This window comes from Sapajus apella, unplaced genomic scaffold, assembly GCF_009761245.1.
Source record: "Sapajus apella isolate SASKATOON/1434 unplaced genomic scaffold, GSC_monkey_1.0 scaffold116, whole genome shotgun sequence".
Lineage (NCBI taxonomy): Eukaryota > Metazoa > Chordata > Mammalia > Primates > Cebidae > Sapajus > Sapajus apella.
The window spans coordinates 1,718,607-1,745,609 of NW_022437056.1; the positions used below are offsets into that span (position 1 = coordinate 1,718,607).

At 40.6% G+C, this 27,003-nt stretch overlaps 1 protein-coding gene across 3 annotated transcripts in view; it reads right to left on the reverse strand.

Moving 5' to 3' along the window:
• CSMD1 (CUB and Sushi multiple domains 1) overlaps positions 1-27,003 on the reverse strand; it is a 2,101,842-nt gene that overhangs the window by 71,880 nt on the left and 2,002,959 nt on the right. For all 3 annotated transcript variants that reach the window (XM_032260320.1, XM_032260321.1, XM_032260322.1), the window contains one exon: positions 14,894-15,085. In XM_032260320.1, coding sequence (XP_032116211.1) covers positions 14,894-15,085 — 192 coding nt within the window. The remainder of the gene's footprint in view (positions 1-14,893; positions 15,086-27,003) is intronic.

A 27,003-nucleotide genomic window follows, 5' to 3' on the forward strand; every position in this document is an offset into this window, starting at 1 on the left:
AGTTTATTTGTTGTTTTAGATACTTGCATAATTTGTTGGGATCATGAGCTCCGTAAGAATGCTGACTACCCAGGGCATTTAGAGACTTTCCAAAAATTAAAACGTGCATATAAACTAGAACTTAATTGGGCATTGATAGGCTGAACCTATGCCCCATGTTTATGCTTGCTGTCTCAGCACAGTTATTGATCATGTCCATTTTCACCTATGAAATTACTACAGTTTTGGAAATAAATTAATGATCACCCTCATTACATATTCTAACTATACCACTTAAATCTGCTCTTCAGGCCTATAAACACTTGAACACAGGAAATCATAGCATCTCGGGGGAGGGAGCAAATAACAAGGATATCCAGGCCAACCTGTCATCAGAGGCTTGAATATGTTTTAAACAGGTAAGGCTGAAAATGTAAGAAAAGCTATTCAAAGCAAGTGTAAGAGTGCTGGATGAGCATTGATACATAAGGTGCTTAGGTGCTGCCTGCAGTGGCAAACATTACGTTCCCTCTCATTTACAGTAAACCATATCAGACAGTAAAATACAGCGAGGAAGAACCCAGATTCTGGCTGCAGGCTACCCACAGTCAGGCCTGGTTCTGCCATGTACAAGCCAGGTGGCACTGGCCAATTTCCTAAGTCTCTGGTCCCTGTTATGAGTTGGTAATAGCTCCTACTGCACAGGCTTCTACATTAAATTCAAGCAGAAGTCATCACCTGCACAAGAAGCAGGGGCAAACAGGGTTAGCTAAAGGTAAAATAATAAATCAGGACCTACTGAGTCTATTGAATCAAAGGTAGAAAAACCATTAAGATAATTTAAGTGAGGAAAATAAAATTATGCATGTACCACTGAAACCAGCCCTTTTGTTGTTGTTGCTTATGGAGACAGAGTCTTGCTCTGCTGCTCAGGTTACTGTGCAGTGGTGTGTCTGTAGCTTCTAGCAGCAGCCCTGACCTCCTGAGTTCAAGTGATCCTTCTGCCTCAGCCTCCCAAGTAGTTTGGGACATGGGTACCACCATACTCAGCTATTTGTTTTTAATTTAACTTTTGTAGAGATGGGGGTCTCACTATGTTGTCCAGGCTGGTCTGGAACTACTGGACTCAAGCGATCCTCCCACCTTGGCATCCGCAAATCCCCAGACCTTTTAATTATGTTGTCTTTACTCCATGATATGATAGGACAACCTAGGCTCTATTTCAAATGTTCAGACAGACACAGCCAGACTCACTGTTTTATATTGGTGGCTCTACCAGATATTGGGAAGTTCAAATCAAGAGTCCATCATGACCAGCACATTATTGTTATTGACAGAGCCTCCATGGTTTATTAGTTTCCGGGATTGCTAAACTATTACAGTGTCATAGCATAAGCATTTAGTAATATGCTAATATGTTTACCAAATGTCAATGAATCATGTAGGATTTAGTTTTTTACAATTTGTTATGAACTTTTCATTAAGCCTTTTCCAAAGCATAGTGTGAACTTCTTGAACTATGATATTTAAAGATCCATTTGTAGTGATTTAAGATAATTGGATCTTGTCTTGAACTTCCATGCTTGTCAGAGAAACCCTTATATAACAATGAGGTCTGAGTCGAATTCCACATGGAGGTTTCAGCGCACCTTCACCTTCAGTGGAAAAGCAGCAGCAACACCTCCCTCTGCTCATACATCAGTTTCTATTCTTGAAGTCTCTGTTAAAACTATTATGGTGACAAAACTATTTTAAGTTTGTCCTCTAACAAGATTTACTCAATCGTAAAGAAGTAATGGAGCAAACTTTTAGCTTTTCAGTAGCTGAATAATAGAATTTCAGACCCAGCGTTTCCTTGTATGGTAGTAAACTAAGTGCATTAATAAAGATAGCAAGAACAACTTGGAAATCTTGCCTCATTGAAAGTGGGAAGCTCCTCACTACTAAAAATAGGTTTTGTCAAACATCAAAGGGAAAGCCTTATTTTCATGTTCTTTTTCCTCTCATGTTTCTAAAAATGAATTTCTTGTTTCCTTTTTTTTTTTTCATTTCATTAAAAGTGTGTCCACAGCACCCAGAATGCTCCTGCTTTTCTCACTGTCCCTGGGGATTCCAAGCCACTGCCCTCCCTTCCCACAGTAACATCTCTTTTTTTGTCTTTCCTTCAATTCTATGATTATATTCATGTTGAAATATGTCTACTTAAGAAAAACTTGTATTGTGACAGATTAGTTCTTATACTTGTAAGGACAGTACTCCTATCAGAAATATGGATATTACTTGTGAGTGTAATAAACAAACATAAACCCAAGAGTAGGTCTTCTCAAATACATTGTAGCTGAAAAAAAAAGTCAAATGAACATGCAGACCTCCGTGAAGAATAAACAGCTGGCAAGGAAATGCGTGAGCAAGGAGGCTCTCTTTACCGTGAATAAAAGGCTCAGTGGACTCAACGATTGTTTGCAAATACATGAAGGTACTCTGTGTAGACCAGAGTCAGTAATTGTTTTATTAGGCCTAGAGGAATAGAGCCACCATCAATCACTGGATATAAGTCAATAGGAAGCCTCCTTCAAAGTGAAAATGTTCAGACATGAAATCAGTCTCTGGGGCAATGGGCTGTCACTAGAATTATTTGATGTGAGCTGGGCATTTGCTTCTGAGAATATTATCAAGAAAATTCAATGGTAGGTAGTTCTGAGTGATGTCTGATGTCTACTCTGACAATGGAATGGAATGACAATGGCTACTCTGGTTTCCTCGGATATAAATGAAATACATCTGCTGATAAACACAGGCTCCTATAAGTTTAATAATCAATCCAGGCCTGCCTCTAGTAACAAACAGGAAATCTTTCAGCACTAGCCTGCACATTTCACAGTTGGACTGATATCAAATTAAAAATAAGTTTAAAAAAAATTATTATACTTTAAGTTATGGGTACCTGTTCAGAATATGCAGGTTTGTTACATAGGTACACATGTGCCATGGTGGTTTGCTGCATGCATCACCCCATCATCGACACTAGGTATTTATTCTAATGCTATCCCTCCCCTGGCCCCCCACCCCACTGCTATCCATCCCCTAGCCCCACACATCCACCCCCAACAGGCCCCTGTGTGTGATGCTCCCATGCCTGTGTCCATGTGTTCTCGTTGTTCCACACTCACTTATGAGTGAGAATATGTGGTGTTTGGTTTTCTGTTCTTGTGTCAGTTTGCTGAGAATGATGGTTTCCAGCTTCATTCATGTCCTGCAAAGGACATGAACTCATCCTTTTTTAGGGCTGCATAGTATTCCATGGTATATATGTGCCACATTTTCTTTATCCAGTATATCATTGATGGGCATTTGAGCTGGTTCCAAGTCTCTGCTCTTATGAATAGTGCCACACACACACACATACACACACAACATGTGCATGTGTCTTTATAATAGAAGGATTTATACTCCTTTGGGTATACAGCTTGTGATGGGATTGCTAGGTCAAATGGTATTTCTAGTTTTAGATCCTTGAGGAATCACCAAATTGTCTTCCACAATGGTTAAACTAAGTTACACCCCCACCAACAGTGTAAAAGCATTCCTATTTCTCCAGCATCTGTTGTCTCCTGATTTTTTAATGATCACCATTCTAACTGGTGTGAGATGGTATCTCAATGTGGTTTTGATTTGCATATCTCTAATGACCAGTGTTGATGAGGTTTTTTTCCCCATATGTTTGTTGGCTGCATAAATGACTCCTTTTGAGAAATCTCTGTTCATATTCTTCACCCGCTTTTTGATGGGGTTGTTTTCTTCTTGTAAATTTGTTTAAATTCTTTGTAGATTCTGGTTATTAGCCCTTTGTCAGATGGGTAGATTACAAAAATACTTTCTCATTCTGTTGGTTGTCGGTTCACTTTAATGATAGTTGCTTTGGCTGTGCAGAAGATCTTTAGTTCGATTAGATCCCATTTGTCTATTTTGGCTTTTGCTGCCACTCCTTTTGGTGTTTTAGTAATGAAGTCTTTGCCCTTGCCTATGTTCTGAATGATATTGCCTAGGTTTTCTTCTAGGGTTTTTATGGTGTCAGGTCTTAGGTTTAAAATTTTAATCTATCTTGAGTTAATTTTTATATAAGGTGTAAGGAAGGGATCCAGTTTCAGCTTTCTGCATATGGCTAGCCAGTTTTCCCAGCACCATTTATTAAATAGGGAATCTTTTCCTCATTGCTTGTCTTTGTCAGGTTTGTCAAAATCAGATAGTTGTAGTTGTGTGGGGTTGTTTCATTGGCCTCTGTTCTATTCCATTGGTCTCTATCTCTGTTTTGGTACCAGTACCATGCTGTTTTTATTACTGTAGTTTGAAGTCAGGTAGCGTGATGCCTCCAGCTTTTTAAAAATTTTTTTTTTTTTTTTTTTTTTTTTTTTTTTTTTTTTTTTTTTGAGACGGAGTTTCGCTCTTGTTACTCAGGCTGGAGTGCAATGGCGTGGTCTCGGCTCACCGCAACCTCCGCCTCCTGGGTTCAGGCAATTCTCCTGCCTCAGCCTCCTGAGTAGCTGGGATTACAGGCACACACCACCATGCCCAGCTAATTTTTTGTATTTTTAGTAGAGATGGGGTTTCACCATGTTGACAAGGATGTTCTTAATCTCCTGACCTCGTGATCCACCCGCCTCGGCCTCCCAAAGTGCTGGGATTACAGACTTGAGCCACCGCGCCCAGCAAAATTTTTTTTTTTAATTAAATATTTGTGCTTAGGATTGTCTTGGCTATGTGGGCTCATTTTTGGTATCATGAAATTTAAGGGTTTTTTTTTTTCCAATTTTGTGAAGACAGTTAACGGTAGCTTGATTGGGATAGCATTGAATATGTAGATTACTTTGAGCAGTATAGCAATGTTCATGATACTGATTCTTTCTACCCATTAGCATGGAATGTTTTTACATCTGTTTGTGCCCTCTCTTATTTCCTTGAGCAGTGGTTTGTAGTTCCTTAAGGGGTCCTTCACATCCCTTGTTAGTTGTATTACTAGGTATTTTGTTCTTTGTAGCAATTGTGAATGGGAGTTCACTCATGATTTGGCTCTCTGTTACTGGTTTATAGGAATGCTTGTGATCTTTGCACCCTGAGACTTTGCTGAAGTTGCTATCAGCTTAAGGAAATTTTGGGCTGAGATGATGGAGTCTTCTAAATATACAACCATGTCGTCTGCAAATAGAGACAATCTGACTTCCTCTTTACCTATTTGAATACTATTTATTTATTTTTCTTGCCTGATTGTCCTGGCCAGAACTTCCAATACTATGTTGAATAGAAATGGTGAGAGAGGGCATCCTTGTTCTGTGCTGGTTTTCAAAGAGAATGCTTCCAGTGATTGCCCATTCAGCATTAATTGGCTGTGGGTTTGTCATAAATAGCTCTTATTATTTGAAGATGCATACCATCAATACCTAGTTTATTGAGAGTTTTTCGCATGAAAGTTTGTTGAGTTTTGTCAAAGGCCTTCTCTGCAACTATTGAGGTATACATGTGGTTTTTGTCTTTGGTTCTGTTTATGTGATAGATTACATTTATTCAGTTGTGTATGTTAAACTAGGCTTGCATCCCAGGGATAAAGCCGACTTTATCATGATGGATAAGCTTTTTGATGTGCTGTTGGATTCGGTTTGCCAGTATCTTAACTGAAGATTTTCACACCAATGTTCATCATGGATATTGGCCTGAAATTTTTTTTTTTTTAGTTGTGTCTCTGCCAGGTTTTGGTATCAGGATGATGTTGGACTGATAAAATGAGTTAAAGAGGATTTCCTTGTTTTCTATTGCTCGGAGTAGTTTCAGAAGAAATGGTACCAGCTTCTCTTTGTACTGCTGGTAGAATTCATCTGTGAACCTCTCTGGTCCTCAACTTTTTTTGGTTGGTAGGCTATTAATTGCTATCTCAACTTCAGACCTTGTTATTGGTCTATTCCGGGATTTTGACTTCTTCCTGGTTTAGTCTTGAGGTGATGTAAATGTCCAGAAATTTATCCATTTTTCTATATTTGACAGTTTATTTAGAGGTATTTATAGTATACTTTGGTAGTAGTTTGTATTTCTGTGGGATTGGTGTTGATGTTCCCTTTATAATTTTTTATTGTATCTATTTGATTCTTCTCTCTTTTCTTCTTTATTGGTCTACCTATTTTGCTCCTGGATTCATTGATTTTTTTTCCCCCCACCAAGGTTTTTTTTTTTTGGTCTCCATCTCCTTCAGGTCTCCTCTGATCTTAGTTATTTCCTGTCTTCTGCTAGCTTTTGAATTTATTCTCACTCCTTAGTTGTTTTAATTGTGATGTTAGGGTGTCAATTTTAGATCTTTCTTCATTTCTCTTGTGGACATTAAGTGCTATAAATTTCCCTCTACTCACTGCTTTAAATGTGTCCCAGAGATTCTGGTATATTGTGTCTTCATTCTCATTGATTTCAAGAACATCTTTATTTCTGCCTTCATTTTATTATTTATGCAGTAGTCATTCAGGAGCAGGTTGTTCAGTTTCCATGTAGTGCAGTTTTGAGTAAGTTTTTTAATCCTGAGTTCTAATTTGTTAGCACTATGGTCCGAGAGACTGTTTGTTATGATTTCTGTTCATTTGCATTTGCTCAGAAGTGTTTTACTTCTAATTTTGTAGTCAGGTTTTTAGAATAAGTGCTGTGTGGTGCTGAGAAGAATGCATATTCTGTAAATTTGGGGTGGAGTGTTCTGTAGATGTCTATTAGGTCTGCTTGGTCCAGGTCTGAGTTAGAGTACTGGATGTCCTTGTTAATTTTCTGTCTCATTGATCCGTCTAAGTGGGTTGTTAAAGTCTCCCACTATTTTTGGGTGAGAGTCTAAGTCTCTTTGTAGGTTGTTAAGAACTTGCTTTATGCATCTGGGTGCTCCTGTATTGGGTACATATATATTTAGGATAGTTAGCTCCTCTTGTTGCATTGATCCCTTTACCATTATGTAATGCCCTTCTTTGTCTCTTCTGATTTGTGTTGGTTTAAAGTCTGTTTTATCAAATAATAGGATTGCAACCCCTGCTTTTTTTATTTTTTATTTTATTTTATTTTATTGCTTTCCATTTGCCTGGTAAATCTTTCTCTATCCTTGTATTTTGAGCCTATGTGTGTCTTTAGAGGTGCAATGGGTCTCCTGAGTACAGCACACCAATGGCTCTCTACTCTTTATCCAATTTGCCAGTCTGTATCTTTTAATCGGGGCATTTAGTCCATTTACATTTAAGATTAATATTGTTATGTGTGAATTTGATCCTGCCATTATAATGCTAGCTGGTTGTTTTGCCCGTTAGTTGATGCAGTTTCTTCATAATGTTGATGGACTTTACAATTTGATGTTTCTGCAGTGGCTGGTACTGGTTGTTCCTTTCTGTGTTTAGTGCTTCCTTCAGGAGCTCTTGTAAGGCAGGCCTAGTGGTAACAAAATCTCTCAGCAATTGCTTGTCTGTAAAGGATTTTGTTTAAGGATGTTGAATATTGGCCCCCACTCTTTTCTGACTTGTAGGGTTTCTGCTGATAGATATGCTGTGAGTCTGATAGGCTTCCCTTTGTGGGTAACCTGACGTTTTTCTCTGGCTGCCCTTAGCATTTTTTCCTTCATTTCAACCCTGGTGAATCTGACAATTACGTGCCTGGGAGTTGCTCTTCTTGAGGAATATCTTTGTGATGGTCTCTATTTCCTGAATTTGAATTTTGGATGGACTTGGTAGGTTGGGGAAGTTCTCCTGGATAATGTCCTAAAGAGTGTTTTCCCACTTGGTTTCATTCTCCCCTTCACTTTCAGATACACCAATCAAATGTAGATTTGGTCTTTTCACATAATCCCATATTTCTTGGAGGCTTTGTTCATTTCTTTTCACTCTTTTTTCTCTAATCTGTCTATTTTATTGAGTTGATCTTCAATCTCTGATATCCTTTCTTCTGCTTGATTGATTTGGCTGTTGAAACTTGTATATGCTTCATGAAGTTCTCATGCTGTGCTTTTCAGCTCCATCAGGGTTGTGTATGTTATTCTCTAAATTGGTTATGCTAGTTAGCATTTTGTCTAACCTTTTTTCAAAGTTCTTAGTTTCTTTGCATTGGGTTAGAAAATGCTCCTTTAGCTCAGAGAATTTTACTACCCACCTTCTGAAGCCTGTTTCTGTCAGTTTGTCAAACTCATTTTTTGTTCAGTTTTGTTCCCTTGCTGCTGAGGAGCTGTGATCCCTTGAAGGAGAAGAGGTATTTGGTTTTTTGAATTTTTCAGCCTTTGTGGGCTGGTTTCTTCTCTTCGTGAATTTTTCTACCTTTGATCTTTGAAATTGGTGACCTTTGGGTGGGGTCTCTGAGTGGACGTCCTTTCTGTTGATGTTGAAACTATTTCTTTCTGTTAGTTTTCCTTCTAACAGTCAGGCTCCTCTGCTGTAGCTCTCCTGGAGTTTGCTGAAGGTCCACTCCAGATTCTGCTTGCCTGAAGAATGGAGTGCAAGCATTCTACAGTGGAGGCTGTAGAACAGCAAAGGTTGATACTTGTTTCTTCCTCTGATGGCTTCATCCCAGAAAGGTACCCTCCAGATGCTAGCCAGAGCTGTCCTATATGACGTATTTGTTGGCCCCTACAGGAAGGTGTCTCCCAGTCAGGAATCATGGGGGTCAAAGAGCCACTTGATGAGGCAGTCTATTTCTTATCAGAGTTCAAAAGCTATGCTGGAAAATCTGCTGCTCTCTTCAGACCTGCCAGGGAAGGACGTTGAAGTCTGCTGAAGCTGTACCCATAACCAACCCTTTTCTTGGATGCTCTGTCCCAGGAAGTTGGGAACTTTATTTGTAACTTCCTGATGGCTGCTTCCTTTTTTCAGACATTCCCTGCCCAGCAAGGAAGGAGTCTAGTGACACAGTCTGCCTGCAGAGGACTTGCTGATCTGTGTTGAGTTCCATCCTGTTGGAACTTCGTGGTGACTTTGTTTACACAGGCGAGGTTAAAACCACCTACTTGAGTTCAGCAGTGGTGGATACCCCTCCCCCGACTGGGCTCAAAAGTCCCAGGTCCATCTCAGACTGCTGTGGTGGCTGTGAGAATTTCTAGCCAGTGAATCTTAGCTTGCTTGTCTTTGTGGGGGTGGGACCCGCCAAGCCAGATCTCTTGGCTCCCTGGCTTCAGCCCCCTTTTTCAGGGGAGTGAATGGTTTGTCTCACTGGTGTTCTAGGCACCACTTGGGCATGGGGAAAAAAGCTGCTGTGGCTAGCTCAGAGTCTTTCCAAACAACGGCTGTCCAGTTTGGTGCTGGAAACCTGGGGCACTGGTATTTTAGGCACCGGAGGGAATCTCCTGGTCTGTGGGTTCTGAAGACTGTGGGAAAAGCACAGTACCTGGGCGGGGGGGCAAGGAGCAGTCCCAAACGGCTTCCCTTGGCAAGGAGAGGGAGTTCTCCAGCCTCTTACATTTCCCCGGCGAGATGATGCCCCATCCTGCTTCATCTTGCCCTTTTTGGGTGTGCAGCCCCAAAAAAACAGTCCATGTCCAGCCAGTTGCAGTGAGATGAACCAGGTACCTCAGCTGGAAATGCAGAGATCACCCACCTTCTGTGTTGATCTTGCTGGGAGCTGTGCCCTGGAGCTGTTCCTATTTGGCCATCTTGCCAGCAGTCTCCCAAGATAACTCTTAAATAAGCATTTAGAAAAAATATACCATCTAGAATTTATGCCATGTTCATTGAATAGCTATAATATTACAAAATTCCAGTGTAGCTCACTGAGTCAGTGTGGATGTATAAAATGTAAAATGCAAAGGTAATTTTTTTGTGTGTGATTCATGGATTTCTGTGACAAATGTTTTTCTTTTTAAATATAGACAATAATTCAAACAACAAAAGCAATAAGAATATAATAGCCTTCTACTTGTATAACAACTTTGTGCTAGGAACGTGTTCAGACATCCCTAGATACTAAATTTTAATTTTCTATTATTATGTCTTGAAGGACAAGACTGCAGAACTTACTGTTTAAGGTGAGACTATGGTCTCCTGTATATTTGCTCATGGAGACCTGGGTTTTTCTGTAGGGACATATTAGAATAGCCTGGAGTTAGAATAGCACAAACCCTTCCAAAACTGCTGAATTTCTCAGCTGATTTCACAGTTTTATTAGTGTGATTACTATGTGATCAAGGCTCACCTCTTTATCTGGAGCTGACTAGACAAGCAGAAAAGGAAAGCCTAACATTTCCAGCTCCTAAGCAAATAAGTAACTGAAAACAATTAAGTTCTGGGAGATCTTATGGGCAGGGCCACTCTAACATGAACCCTGGGCAGTCAAAAAAAAAAAAAAAGTGAAAATGTCTGCTCCTCAGCTGGATCATGATTTGGGTGATGCTACTGTTGAAGATTCTGTTGGTCCTGATCCAAAACAATGTGGACAGTGACACTGTGTTTCTTTTGTGAAGAAGCTACCACAGTGTGGAAAATTGCCCTTAGAAAAATGTGTCATTTTCATTACTTTAAGAAATTAAATTATGTTTTAATTTCCTGGGGTTTATTACACACTTACTTAATGGTAAACTATACTATTACCAGGATTCATGGTGTGTTTTTTTTTTGTGTGTGTGTGTGTGTGTGTGTTGGCAAAGTAGGAAACATGAGAGATAAATGTAATTTAAGCATAACATGAAATTAAATTGTTACAGCAAAAATAATGTATTTATTGATTTTTTTTCTTGTGGATCCAAGAAATTGTTTACATTTTAATTATTTATTTATTTTTGTTGAGGGGACAGTCTTACTCTGTTGCTCAGGCTGGCTTACGGTGGTGTGATCTCAGCTCACTAAAACCCCTACCTCCTGGGTTCAAGCGATTCTCATTCCTCAGCCTCCCAAGTAGCTGTGGTTACAGGTGCATGCCACCAAGCTGGGGTAATTTAGTGTTTTTCAGTAGAGACAGTGTTTCACCATGTTGGTCAGGCTGGTCTCAAACTCGTGATCCCGGGTGATCCACTCGCCTTGGCCTCCCAAAGTGCTGAGCCACTGTGCCTGGCCTACATCTTAAGTTTTTAAAAATTGTGTTTTTCATTTTCTTTTGGGGGAGCAAAGTTTTAAAGGTGATGTAATTCCCAACATTATATTGCCTATGTTTTTTCTGATATTCTTAAGTGATTTTCAAGAGAGTAGATGGTTAGTTACCATTTTGAGGAACTCAATATTTGTCCCAAGTAAATAAAAGCAATAACATTGAATGTTGCATTAAATCTGGTTGTGAACAATACATAGATGACACTAGTACTCACAAAAATCCATGTTGGAGGGAAACGTGAGACAACGGTTGTTCATATTGTTTCCTCCACTGCTTTGTCTACTACCTGCCTGTGCCACTGTGTATATTTCATGGTGTTATTCTCAAACAGCTCTTCTAAGAATGGAATCCAGGAACTCCTGGGCATCTCTGATATTCTTTTAGGGGTCAACAAGCATCTCCCTTTCCAATGACTACACTAGCAATTGTCAATATATTTTGTTTTTCATATCTCAACCAAAACAAACTTTGACAAAGTTAGTGCAGAAGATGCTATAAGAATCCAGCCATCCTCTATTAAGCCACACATTAAGGAGCTTTGAAAAATTTTTAAATGATACTACCCTCTTCACGTTAATTTTTGTTTTGTTTGAAAATGAATCCTTATGTTCATAAAAATGTGTTACTTATGTAAGCATGTAATTGACATTTTAAATTAATACACCTGTAAAATCGTATCAGTTTTAATGTAAATGAATTAACAAATTAATATTTTAAAATAATAATTGTTTTTAACGTATGACATAGTTATGAAAAGTTATTTGCGGTCTAGTCATAGGCAGTATTTGACGGTGGTCCCTAAGTGTCCCAACACTGGGTCAAGACATCTCCTCAAATCCTCTCCCCTTGAGTGAGGACAGAACTCTGAGTATTTTAGGAGTCAGGTGACTTTGAGTTAATAAAAAATGAGATTATCTGGATGGAAACAGCCTGGGGAGGGGAGTCCTTACCAGGAACTGAGTCCTTCCTGAAGTCAGAGACTTGGGACTCAGGAGAGGGCCTGGTAGGGTGGGGGATGCAGAGTCAGGAGCTTACTATTTCCTCATCAGCAGCAATAACATAAAGGGCTCAGCCACACAGCCACAAGGACATAAACTCTGCCCATGAGCCATGCTTGGGAAGTTTATTGGAACCTCACTGGACCTCACTGGGCCTCCAGCCCTGTCAGCACCATGAACTCAGCCCTGTGAGATTGTGAGCAGAGGATCCAGCCAAAATGTGCCAGGTACCTGAACCCGGAAGCTGGGCTGTAGCAAATCTGTATTATAAGGTCCTAAGCATGTGGTCACTGGTTTTGCAGCAGTCAATAACTAGCACATGTCCTCAAATTTAAAAAATAAAAATTTTATGAAAATCCCAGAGAACAGTTGTCTTCAAAGAGGCTGGGGTATCCCTTCCATAGAGGGTCTACTGAATGACCTTAGTAAAGAGGTTTCCAGTACTCTGATGCCATTTCCAAAACATTTAGGCAAGAGAGGAGGAGAAAGGGGCCATTAAGGCTTTTAAACTCTTAGAGAACATCCAATTTAAACAAAAAATCAAGCACTATGACATCCAAGATGGCACATCTGTGCTCCGGAAAGAGAGAAAGATTGACAGGCTCTGTATTAGTAGTTCAGTTAAATCAGTAGATACAAGAATAAATTGGTAATATTGATAGCACTTTTTGGGGAAAAAAGACCAGCAGAAAATTTTAGCTTGGTGGCAAAGTAACAATAAACTCCATGGCAACTTTCCCTACCTCACTGACCATGTGCACAATACACTGCATCACCCTGGCATAGATTTGGTTTTCTGATACCGCTCTCCACTAAAAGATGCCAGGGATCTTTGGAGAACAATGTGTTTGGGTAAGAAAAATTCCAGATAGCCATAGAACTTCCTGTTTTTATGATAAAACAAGGACCACTTCAGAGATGTTAGAGGGACCAATTAAGAAAGCGATGTGAAAGGGACTCCTCCTGGCCAATTGTCACAACCTGAGATACAAACATTAATAAAAACACTTTTTTTTTGAAGCCAACAATAATTTCAGTGGGAATCCAGTGACTCTGGAAAATGTCACGTGTCCATGAAGACAGTCAAGAGACAGACAGCAAAGTGTGACAAAACAGCTTATGCCCAGCCTGTAAGTCAACAAATGGCTGACAATTTATGAAACAAGTGTGTGGCCTGAGACAACTGGATATGTGAAGATAAATTATGTGTAGTGGTTGTGTCTTTACTGCACTCCATGTCAGAAATACCAGAATACAGTATACAAAACTAGAGGCAGGGAAACAGACTTTACAGAATTACAGAGGCTGGAGGCAGAAACACTGTTCAAAGAAAGCAGAGTTCTAACTTTGCTTTCTACCTCAAAATGAGATTAATGCCTTGCTGTTAACCAGTTTAATTCAGGGATGAAGATTTTGCTAACATTCCCTTAAATAGAAGGCTCTCCATTGTACATGAAAATTCTTCTGGAACGATGTTTAAGCTGTGAGCATGGAAGATTGTCGCACAGCAAATACCAGTTAGCATGACCCTGTTCTGGGAAGACAAGGACACCGTAGCTGGGCATCCCTGGGAAATTAGAAAGACAAGAAAAAGCTGTACTTGGCTGTGGTAGCTGCAGAATCCCCTTGTAAAACCCCACCCCTGAGGAGTTAATGGTTGTCAGTTTTTTAAGATCCTATTTCTGGTTTGAAGTAGACAAAATGTTGGCTGGAAGAGTCTAAAATAGGTCAAAGGTTCGGGTTCCTGACTCTTTCTCCTAATCTCTCCTTACTGGAAATAATGCTGGAATCTCCAGGTGACAAACTGACTTGCAAGGATGAATACATCTGTGCATGACTGGCAAGGATGTGGGGAAAGTGGGGCATTTACTAAATGGCAAAGGTGTGATAGAGAGGAATGCCGTTGCAAACTCAATGACTATGTCATTAACCGCCCAAACCAGGACACTGTTCAGAGCAACAAGAAATCATTAATAAGCACCCTGGAAAACAGGCTTCAGGCAGGGCTATCTTGGAGAAACAGGGACCATGTTTATTATGATTATGAAAACTTTAAGCTCCTTGAAGTCAGCAGTACTTCCTGATTTATCTTTGTGTTCCTGGTGAAGAGTTTGTGGGATGTGTTTCATTAATATTTGTTATATTTAAAGTTAAATTAAAATTATCAAAGATAGGGAAACATGCTTTTGTCTCTTTCATTTCTTACTCTGATGTATTCTTACTAATCTGTATTTTATAAAATGTATACTGTTCTAACTAGTTTTTATGCATAATTTTCTGTGTACAATCAAGTAAAGATTGTATATTAGATACATCTGAATCAGAGGGCTCTGAACAATAATACTAGCATTTTTAAATTTTTCTATTTATTCATATTTAATGTGGAACTCAAAGCTTTAACTGCTTATCTTGTACCTAAGAGAATAATCATCTCCTTTTTGGAGATATTCATTATTTGAGAACACAGTATCTTCAGCATTAATACTATTTCCCAAGATCCTAATTAGAACTCTTGAATAGCCTGTCTATGGAGTAAGAGTTACCTTTTTACACAGAGGCTTGAATTTGTCTTTGAGCTGATTTGAAATGTTTGAAATAACGTTTGAAAAATAGATCATTAACAAGTAAAAGACAACATCAAATGCCTAATCCAGCAGCAGTGAGGTTTAAGTATGTCACATGACAATACAATTCACCATTGTAATGAAAAGACATGCCATTTGGTTGTACTTTTGATCTACAGGACTATGATAGATGATAGCTCCCCTAGAGGAGCTCACCATTGACAGCAGGCATCTAGAATAACCTAGGATGCCGTGTCATTTGAGGGTGCATCCCTCATTGCTCACCTCGACAGCTTGGCCTCTCTTCTATGTTCCACGTCCCATTGGCCTGGCACTGCACGAGCCTCCGGCCCTCTAAGTAGTAACCGGGACTGCAGCTCAGCAATACTTGAGCACCGAACTCATTCAAGGATCCTGAAACCAGCCTCCAGATGACATGTTCTGAGAGCTGAGCTTCAATACTGGGGCAAGGGACCGCTAGAAGAGAAACATATATCACATCATCATTTTTCTTTTTTTGGAAAAAAATCAGACTATGCTTGCTGTGAATGGCAAGGTCTTGCTATAGAAAACTGATCTTGTTGGGCAAAATAGATGCCATGACATATTATCTCAGCATTTCTTTACCACCCACGTAGTCATATGGGAATGATCCAATATGTAAAATGCATTCAACTGCCTCATTACAGATGTGTTGGGAAGCTTGCAGTCAGACTTAACTGTAAAAGGGGTAAATCATTTCCACAAATGTATATGGCTCACTGGAGTTGATGAAAATTTTCATGATGGTAATGAGCACATGCAAATAAAAATCTTAGATATAATTTCCCTCGATACCCTTGGAGGAACTCAGAATAGTAAGTGTGTAATTGCAAACCAGCTGGGAAAATAATTTTCAGGAAATCAGATGCCTTCATTTCTTTCTCCCTATGAAACATACATATATATCTATATATCATTGAATGTAGAAACATACAGAAATACATAGGCACACTGCACTAATACTGTTCAGTAAAATGTTTAACAAGTCTTAAATGAGACCATCTACTCGTATCCTTAGAAAAGGGCCTAGAAGATAGTAGTTACTTAAGAACCAGTAACAATTGTAACAGCAATACTAATAGTAGTAACCATGACACTGCTAGTAGTAGTATACTATCACCAGGGTGGACTTCAAGGACTTCGTAAGTGTACTGAAAATACATGCAAAGTCTTAGTTGTATGTTAGTGTATATTTTTTGAAAAGTAAAAGATGATTTAAAATTATACAAAATTAGAAACCACAACCAGTTCTCTAATTATGAAGGATCAGTAACTGTCATCCGTCACAATTTACCACCAAGAAAATTGATCAAATTGATGAATGTATTGAGCTAGGAAGAATTAGCTGGAGAGACCATAGCTTTTTTCAGAATCATAGTAGTATACTTTGCATTTAAATCTACTTTTTTTTTTTTAAGACAAAGTCCTGCTCTGTCTCTCAGGCTGCAGGGCTGGATGGCAGTGGTATGAACTCTGCTCACTGCCACCTCCACCTCCCAGGTTCAAGCAGTTCTCTTGCCTCAGCCTCCCAAGTAGCTGAGACTATGGGATTACAGAGGCCCACCACCATGTCCAGCTAATTTTTGTATTTTTAGAAGTGGGGTTTCGACATGGGGGCCAGTCTTGTCTTGAACTCCTGACCTCAAGTGATCCACCCACCTTAGCCTCCCAAAATGCTGGAATTACCAGTGTGAGCACTGCACCCAGCCTACATTCAAATTCTATACAAGTTTCTTATAATTGAGTCAGGCATAACCAAAATGTTTACAAAAATCTTACTCAGTTTTTTCTCAATAATTTATAAAAGCTATATGAAATACTGAAAAACATAGGTTTTTTTGATATCACAATAACAATGAAGTTTAAAACGTGAAGAAAAATGCTAAAAGTAATCCTTAGGTTTATTTCTCTCAAATTTTTTTTTAGTTGAAGCAGTTATTCTAAATTTATATGAATACTCAAATGTTTAATCCAATGAGAAAAATATTTTTCTCCAGCCAAAATACTCTTAGAATTTCTGCCAAAACTGTCATTTCTCAAAAGTCCTTAAATGCTTTAGCCTTATAAATCCATAACTCAACTTGAATCTCACTGCATATTTCAAATGAAATGCATTTCATTTCATCAAAAAAGCGTGCTTCTAGAATTGTTTTTAATAACATAAACTACCTCTTACAAAGTCTATTTATGGCAAGAACGATTCAGCTTTGTTCTTTGGTTTTTGCTTGTTTGTTTTTCTTGTTGTTTTTACATAGATAAGGTCTTGTTATATGGCCCAGGCTGGTCCTGAAAATGGTGTTTGGTTTGGTTTGTAATTATCTTAGGCTAGTTTGTTTGCTTACATCTTTTTTTGGCTATGCTATAGGCTCATTTACTGTAAACAGTATGTCTTTTCACAATTTTTTTAGTACAGCGTCTGACAAATTAGATACTGTATGTGTATATAATATGTATATTATATGTATATATCTATATGTGTGTATGCTTTGAAAAAATAGCCTGCCAAAAAATGTTGCCACAAAAAGAGGAAATAATCCTGTATGGGTGGAAATTAAGAGTAAAAAGAAAAGTGAGGACTGGAATAAATACTAAAGTTCATCTTGTCCTTTTTTTAACTGGAAGATGAGAGTTGAAGACTGGAGATTTCCAGAAGTTGATGCAGATTATTTTATGCAATATTTTCAAAAAATGATAGGTAAAGGACATACAAAACAATGGAGTTTGAATACTCTATGATGATGTAATTTGGGAGGAGAAATTGCAAATATAGACCAAGAGAATGTGAGACCATTTTCCTAAGGCTTGGTAAAAAATGTCCAGTCTGTTAGTTGCGACTCCATGCTCACCTGCATTCATACAAAAACAATGCCAACAGCCTCCATGGAATAATGGGCCCTGATCTCCTGTTGTTGTCAATAAGGCTGTCACAAAGAATACTCTTTATCTTGACCCAATACAATAATGTGGCAAAATCTGACAGCAGAACTGCGTGAGGGAATATTGAATTCAAAACAGAGCATTTTGCAACCTCCATATACCTACCCTAGTGTACAGATTCACATATCTGTAAGTAATGTTTAGTCACTCACGTCAGAAGCCTGAAAACTGTGTCTTCCTGCACTCCCTTTCACACACCCTTCCCCAAGGGTGTCTACACTCAACCTCCCCTAACTCACTAGGTTTTCTCCACTGCTGTACATCCTCTACCTCTACTACCTCTACCTTACTTCAGAGTCAAATTGTTAGTTTTGATGCAAAATTTCACTTGCATACCCTTAAAAGAATATTAAAAAAATTTCTTTACATATCCTTCATTAAAAATTAATTTTTTCCCTCAAGTTTAAATCATTGACATTACCAGTATTGTTGCAGAATTATAGAGACTGGAGAGACCATTGAGGTTGCCGGAGTTTATTTTCGATGTACACCTAAATAAACTCAGATTTGGATCCAAATGGCTGAGCCCTTAACAAAGACAGGGCTCTAATTTTTATACATGAAGTATACAGTGATGCTGAAACAGGTTTGCAGGTGTAGAACAAAGGCAATTTGACAAACAATGACAGGCACCTAACTTAGGCTTACATATGACTGTGGCTATGTAACTGAGATGTCTGCTATATTAGAACTCAAGGATTCTAGCACAGGCCTTATCTGTTGCCTTCTGCCACAGTGCCTAGAAGGTAAGATTTTATCCTGTTTGGGGATTTCTTATGACCTTCTCTGTGTTACAGAAATTTACAGTTATCAGCTATAGAGAAGAAGAATACAAGAAGTTATAAACTTAAAAAGCTTGCAAATCAGGATACAATTCCACAGGAGGGGGGAGGACTCAGGGAAGTTTGCTTATGAAAGAAAAATTTAATTTCTGCTTCTCTTTGCTCATTAATTTTATTTTTATATTATGTTTTATCAATTTTATCAATTTTTCTTTCCCTCTTCATCCCCCCCCCCTTTGGTGTGTTTTATATAAGTAAACTTTTAATAGAATGCACCACTGTAATGTCCTCCTCTTTAAAGATAGTACTAAATTACACATAGGAGAGAGTACTTGGGTAGGATAGATGTTTTTAATTTCATTTTATGTAAGTTGCGCCTTGATTCTTTAGGCCAAAGTTTTACTTTCTTTTACTTTGGGATGGCTAATAGAGGGTAGGCAGGCTTAGTGGTTGCTCTCATTTAGGCGCTTTAGTACATCCAATCAGGCATAGTGCCAGGGCCTTTTTCTTGCCTTGGCCTTTATTCCCCTGTGCGACTGTGCCTGTCCTAGGTTGTCCCTTCCTTCAGGAATCTTACCTGTCATTGGGTTGCCAGCCATCTTCTGGGGCTAGATAGGATGCTGAAAGAGGATGTAACCTGTTGTTTTTGAGGTGCTGTTGAGTTAATCTGTTTCACCCAGTCACTCTGGTTCCCGTTTTGGTTTACTTAAGTTTTCTGTAAGTTTGATAAGCCCATTGCCTCCAGGCAGCTTATGGGGAGCAGGGGGTGTTGACAGGTTTTCTTCCTGAGACATAGGTTAATACTTAGTTAAGGCAATTATTGGGGAGGTAGTATGCCTAGTTACTACTGCTTTTATGATTGACTGTATGTTCTAAAGCAAGAGAGGCAAGAGACATGAGAGGATTAAGCAACTACCAAGAATAAGCCCAAATCACCTATTAGTGCTTTAAATCCTCCAAAAGATAAGAACCAACCTCCAAAGAGGGAGTCTGGTGACCAGCCATCCAGATTTCCAGATTTGAACTGGGACATGCACCAACTTTTGTACTTTTGCACTTATTTTCATGACAGCTTTTTCATGATCAATTTCTAAGCAAGAGTTAGGTTAAACTTTCCATATACACTTCCTTCCTGGACCAGAAGATACTCTAAAGCTAGTCTGTTTTGGTAAATAGCATTTTTCATTTTTGTGGATTGTGCAGCCAACAGATCTAAAGCCTGTGCAGTTTCACTGGTAATGATTTAAAGCACCACCTGTAATCTTACAATGTGATGAAGCATATAAAAGCGTATGCTATCCCCATGACCTGTCTTGTGCCGAAGTAGCTGTCCCATAATATTGAATAATTCTTTCAGGTGGCCAGTGTCTTTCCAGTCTCCTATTTTTGTACCTCCTCAGATATTTATACTTCTTTTACTTATGTTTTTCACTTCATCATAAACAGGGTATCCTAGAGTTTTTCCTAGATTTAGAGGGAGTAAGAAGGACGATCTGATTGTCCCTAGTATGTAGGCTCCTGTCCAGTTAGCTGGTAATTGCCAATATGCTCACTGCCGACAAATCCAATAAAGGCCAGGGGGTAGCTGCCAGTATTGGTGTTTCAAGTTGACACCAGGAGTGGTTTAAAGCTGGGAAGTGAGAAAATGGGTTGTAGAGTGGCAACCTGGAGGTAGCTTTACTTTGTTTATTTTTGCCCCACCAGAAAGTTTTTTCCACTGTTTGGTTATAATATTGTTGCCCTAAACAAGCTAATTTTCCTACTGGGTTAGCGAAGAGGTTTCCCCAGTAGGCAATACAGTACCTCCAGACTGTGGAAGTTTTTAAGAGCCAGATGCTTGAGCACTTGGGGGCTGGTTTGGGGAAGATGGAGGTTAAAGTAACATTTTCTTGCGACATTACTTCTCTTGCTTCCCATGGCCACTGATCTCTCATGTTGGTACCCCACAGACATAACAAGAGGAGACACCTAGATTATTAGCTATACTTTCAGCTAGTCGAGCAAACAGCTTGCTGGCTACTGGAGGGAGTTCAAGAACCTCGTGCTTAGTTTTTAAATCATTTTCATAAAATGACTTGAAAACTCAGAAATGGTGTTGAGCTGGATGGTTCCAAGGCTGCTTAGTAATACATAAAGTGACTGTTTTCTTATTACTTAAATGCATTGTGATACAGTAGCCTGTGGTCCACATAGGCATGTCTGGCTCGAGGATTGTTAAGGTGACAGGATGGCAGCTGTTAGCCTTACAATTCTGTTTTGTTAGTATTTTCATAAACATGATTTCCTTTGGTGGTGGTTTGTTGACAATTGGGATGTGCGGCAATACCAGTAGTATGTTTCTAAGCAAGTAGGATGCCAGCGATCGGGATTGGGTCTATAACAGTAAATGCCACATCCTGTGTTATCATACACCTTATTAGGCCAAGTTGTCCATGTGAATGTTGTTTGACAGAAATTAAAGTAGAGATTTATGTTTTTCTAGTGGGAAAGGGAGACTTTGGTCTGATTTAATCAGTCCCCCTCTATTGACTTATTTCAGACATCAAACCAAGTTCCAGGCCCTAACTTGGGGTCATAACACACATACAGTTGACCATTGCCTGGGTCACAGAATGAATAAATGGTCTGATTATAAGTACAGGCCCCTAAATGAATCCCTTTCCACTTATAATATGTTTGATACAGTAAGGTTTTAACTACTGTATTCCCAATACAAGTAGTTTGCAGGCAGTAAGTACATTTTTCTACTGGCTGCCCTTCCTTTTGTACAGATATTGATGTTGAGAATAATAAAGTAAAAATGAACATTTCCATACTGCTACACAGGGACAGGACAAATCTTTTCTTGTACATAGGGGTTGCTAAACATGATAGCATAGTAAATAGAATAGTTAACAATACTAAGATAGCAATTAGTCTTAAGAATTTTATTCACATTTACTTTGGATGACTCCTCAAGCTTCAGCCGTGCATGGTCTAGTCAGCCTCCGGTTGTGTGACTAGAGCAGGGCTGTTGCTCCTGCTGGTGGCTTGGTCTCGTTGCAGGATTAGACAGGTTGGGTGCTCTGGATCGTGTTTACTGGCCCACTTTTCCTGGGCTGCTGCTGGCTTTATCCTGCTGTGGTGGATTGACAGTCCAATGCCTGCAACTTTAACAGCAGCCCAGGTGGACAACATCACAGTATGGGGCCCATCCTATGGTGGCCCCAGGGAGGCTGGGTTTCATTTCTTCACCCAGACTGAATCCCCGGGTTTAAAGGGATGCACAGGAACTGTTAGACTGATAGGTAATTTTTCTCAAACCCAACCCTGTATTTCTTGCATAGTTAGGCCTAAGGCCTGTATTTGCTTTCTCAGGGTTAATTCTCCTAGCTCTGTGATGTCCCCTTTCATTTGGGTTATGACTGGAAGTGGCCGGCTGAGCAGTTGGTTTGGTGTGGGTACACCTGACTCAAAGGAGGATCATGGACAAGACCTGATCCCACCACAGACGGAATTCCTGGCAGAATTTCTTTAATAGTTAAGTGTTTGATTTATATGCTCAACCTTTGCTGGGCTCTGTAAGCAATAGGCAGTATGCAATTTCCAGTTTATTTTTAACAGCTGTGTTAGGTCTTTGACAATTTCAGCTACAAATGCTGGGCCATTGTCTCATCCTATAGTGGAAGGTAGCCCAAATCTGGGGATAATGTCTTTTAGTAATATTCTAATTACCTCTTGTGCCTTTTCTGTCCTGGTGAGGAAAGCCGCCACCCAACCTGAGTAGGTACAGACCAACACTAACACATAGCAATAGCCTTCTGCCCAGGGCAGCTCTGTAAAATCTACAAGAAAATTTTCACAAGGTGCTGCCCTTACTTCTTGAGTTCCTTGATGCTGGGTTGGCCCCTGCCATGGGTTGTTCTGGGTGCAGGCTAAGTATTGTTTACAGTGGCTTGGGAGATGACAGTGAGCTATGGCATACAGAAGTGGCATCCTAACAAGGCTTCTAATGCTGTCTTTTCCATGAGTTCCTTAGTGGAACCGTTTTACAAATCTAGGGGCTAATACTTCAGAAATGGCTAACTTTCCATCTGCAAACTTTCAGCATCCTCCTTTAGCATAGCTCCCAGTTTGCTAAGCATACCAGGCCTTTTCATTTGGAGAGTAATTTGGAGTCTGAACACAGTGCCTCTGGCAGGAGGGTCACGGCACAGGCAGCCTTTCTAGCCTCTATGTGGGATGGAAGGGACACCACCCAGAACTGCCTACATAGCCTCCTTGTCTGCTTTTCCATTTCCTTTCATTTCCAGTGTTGCTGCTTTCTGGTGGCCTTTACAGTGTTTAACGGCTACTTCTTTTGGTGCCCATACTGCATCTAAAAGTTGCAAAATTTCTTCTCCATACTTTGTCCCTTGGGCTGTTAAGAGCCCTCTTTATTTATAGATACTCCCATGCACATGCAGGTGGCAAATGAATATTTAGAGTCAGTGTATATGTTGGCTCTTTTGCCTTTGCCAGTAATAATGCTCTGGTGAAAGCTATTCTGCCTTCTGGGCTAATGTTCCTGTTAGCAAGCATTGGGCCTCTATGACTGAGTCCAAAGTTACTACTGCATGTCCAGTCCTCCAATTTCCTGCCTCTATGAAGCTGCTCCCATCAGTGAAGTATTCTACATCTGGGTCCTGGAGAGGGTGATCTGTAAGATCCTTCCAGCTAGAGAATAATTCATTTATTGTTTCTATGCAGTCATGGAGTGGGACCCCCGGTTCCATGGGAAGCAGGGTGGCTGGGTTGGGGGTTTCTACGGTCCCTAGAGTTACACAGGAGTCTTTGCACAAGAGCCCTTGATATTGAATCATCCTTGGATTTAACAACCAGTAGCATCCTGTTTGATCCATTAAGGTTAAAACTCAGTGCAGCACTTGCACAGTTAAATGCTACCCCAGGGTTAGCTTATCTGTTTCCTTTACCAGCATGACTGTGGTGGCTAATGCCTTAAGACAGTGGTGGGTGGGCATCGTCATGCCACTACATCAAGTTGCTTGGATAAGTAGGCTACCAGGTGGTGCTAAGATCCTAGGACTTGGGTTAAGACTCTGACGGCCATTCCTTTCCACTCGTGTAAATACAGGAAGAAAAGCTTGGCCGTGTCCAGTAGTCCCAAAGCAGGGGCCTCAGTTAAGGCCACTTGTTTAAATGACTTCTCCTGTTCAGTTCCCCAAAGGAGGGCTTTGCTATGAGTGATGAGTTTGAAATCCAGATACAGCAGAACTCTGCTGCCTCTAAAAATATTCTTATATGTCACTTGCAGGTTGAGGTTGGAAGGCTACAGACAGCCTTTATTCAAGGTAACCCTAATTTTTGCTTTTCTTGGCTTAGGTGAAACCCCAGGTAGCTAACTCTTTTAAACAGACTTGGACCTTTTTCCTTGATACTTTATATTCTGCCTTCCATAATAGGTGGTGTAATCTTTGTGTTCCTAGGTGGCAATCTTCTAGGGTAGGGGCTCCTAGCAAAAAATCATTCACACACTGAAATAGGACAATGCTCCTTGTTGAGAGGAATGTAAGCTTTGAGGTCTGTTGCTAATGCTTCCCCAAAGATTGCAAGAGAGTTCTTAAACCATTGTGGAAGTCTGGTCCAAGTGAGCTGAAAATTGCCCTACTGGAAAGCAAATAATGGTTGACTTGTTGGTGCCAGACAGAGGCAGAAAAAGGCATCTTTTAGATCTAGGACTGTAAACTAGGCTGTATTTGCTTCAATTAGACTTATTAATATACAGGGGTTTGGCACTACTGAGCAAATAGTGACTGTAGACCCATTTACAGCTCGCAAGTCTTGCACTGGTCTATAGTCATATATTCCTCCAATCAATGCTGGCATCAGCACCAACAGGAGTGGAATATTCCAGAGCGATTGACATGCTACTAGTATACCATGCTTTTGTGCTCTCATAAACCCCCCAACAGCTTCTTGAGGCAAAGGGTATTGATGAAGTTGGACAGGGGTGGCACCTGGTTTTAGCTGTACTACCACTGTGGCATGGTTTATAGTCAGCCAGGCAGGTTTTCAGCCCAGACTTCGAAAAATTCATCTGTTAGCCTGACTAGTATGGTTTCTTCTTCTGGAGTTAAGGGATGGTCTGGCCCTTGCATTCCCCTAGTGTGCAGCCTCCACTCCTCAGCCTGTGGCATAGTTAGAGTTAGCACCATTGTTGCTGGCTGGGTGAGATCTAAAGTCACATTGCCTTTTGGTCTGAAGGAAACTTGAGCCTGCAGCTTTTGGAGCAAGTCCTTCCCTTGCAGGGGAACTGGACAATTTGGGAGGTATAAGAACCCATGCTGGACTTCTCATCTTCTGAAAACATACCTCTTTGACTGGCAAAAGGGTGTTTTCTCTGCCACTCCTGTGACTCCAATTATAGCAGCATACATTTTAGTTAATGGTCCAATCGGTTGAGTTACTACTGAGTGTTCAGCACCTGTGTCTACCATGAAACTTATTTCTTGGCCCCTACTTTTGTCCTGACCATAGGCTCCTGGGGGCCTAGAGAAATGGAGCCCAGTCTGTCTCAGTCCTTACAGCATTCGGCTCCCATCAGGCCAATTAGGTCAGCTTCTTGAGCCCTTCTCTGGCTTTCATTATTGTCAACTGCATCCTTTTCTGGGCACTCATACTGCACCCTTGTCTCTCTCTAGTTTAGGTCATTTTTCAAAGTTCTCTCAGGTTAAACCTCTCCCTTTCCCAAGACCTGGGCCATGTCCTCTTGCTGCATTCGCCCTCCTTTCTGTGAGAGCTGTGGCCAGAAGATCTGCTTTCCTTTTAAGCTTTCAATCCACTTATCTTTTGGCGACCTCCTCATGGTTAATGACCACTTTGTGGACCACCTGTATGAGCCAAGTGGCCGTCATGCCTTCAAACACTTTTGGAGTTTCCTTCTGTTATCACTCTGCACCTGACTAACAAAGGCTGCATTCACCATACATTGATTTCCTGCTGCCTCTGGGTCAAACGGGGTGTAGAGTCAATTTGCTTCACAGAGCATCTCATAAAACTCACTTGGGCTCTCATCTGCCTTCTGACAAACCTCTGAAATTTTTCCCATATTCTTCCCTCCTGCCTTGATTCCATTTAGAAATGCCTCCTGAAATGCCTGCAGGTATTGTAACCCCTCTGCCTCATTGCAGTTCCACTGGGGATCTGTCACTGAGTAATGTTCCTTAGTATATTGGCAGGTATCAACTGTGCCTGCCAGGGCATTTCTCTCCAGGTATTGGAGAGTTGTCTGGGTTACTCTATGCTGCTGCTCTGTATTAAGCAGTGTTAACAGGAACTCCTGGAAAGCTGCCCACATGGGGTTGTGAGTAAAATGTATTGCATTAAATCTGTGACGGCTTGGGGTTTCTTCATGTAGGCGTGAGTATGCTGTTTCCAATTTAGGAGGTCAGTGGTGGAGAAGGACTGGTGGGTAAATAGCCTCTCTCTGCCTCTTATTTGGCCCTCAGCATCATGGTAAATTTGGGACCTAGTTTCCTGAAGAAGCATTTGTAAGGCTTGGGTGTGGCCAGACCAGAGTCAGCTAGGGGAATCGCCTCTTTCCTTTTCTCTGAATTCCATCGACATGCCTTTTTGTTCCTCACTAAGGGATGACACTGAAGTGTCACTTCTGTCTGAACCTGATTCTCCGGCTGCTTGTCCTTCACCTTGCCTTAGATTAGTCAAGGATGGATATATTAGCACATAAAGGGGTGGTCATTCTCTCTTCTCTGGAGGGGCCTGTAGGAGCAGTTTTTGTTTTTCCAATTCTCCCTCCCCTACTTTCTGGTTGAGGGGCACTGTGGTTTCCTTTACAAACTTTGGCTCTGCTCAAGCCACTGAAGTTTTACAGTATAATACCTGGTAGGGCTGCAGCTACTTGGGATTTAATTGGACCACATTTAGCCAGGAGTTAATGTACGGGTATTGATCAGGGTGTCCACTGACCCTAGTTTCTACTCTATACATGCGGCCAACCACCTCACGATCTACTGTCCCTTCAGCAGGCCGCCTGATATTGAAAGAAGGCCAGTCTAGTTCACACAGAGTTCTTAACTTTGAGGAGTCAGTTTGACATTGTAATCTCCTCCAAAACCCTATTTAAAGTTCCTTAACATGCATTTCAATGTGCAGGTTGTGACAGCTTCCCTCCCATCTCCTCCCTTGCCATGCACAATCATTCTCACTTTCAGTTCGGGCTGGTTAAGCGGATCCAGGTAGGAGGGCTGGTTTCAGACACCACTCTAGCTAGGAGAGTACCTTATTCCCCTACAACTGCTATAGTTGTGGGGCAACTCCTGTTAGCCGCATGTGGGATGGCCCCTGGCTACAGCCAGCACCACACTTTGCTCTCAGCCTGCAGTCCATGCTAAAGGACTTGCGGCTCCCACATGTCACTCCCCACATTGGCTCCTCCCACAGCCATCTCTTTCATGCACTTTAATGCACGTCTCCTTCCCAGTTTTCCACACCTGCCCCTAGGCTTCCTTACTAAGTTAGCCTAGCAAGCCACTCGCTTCCAGTGTTGATGGGTATGTAAGTTTCATCCAAATCACTGAGTCACCCTCACTTCTACCAGCCCTACTGTATTGGATTAATAATCACTTCCCTGGAGTT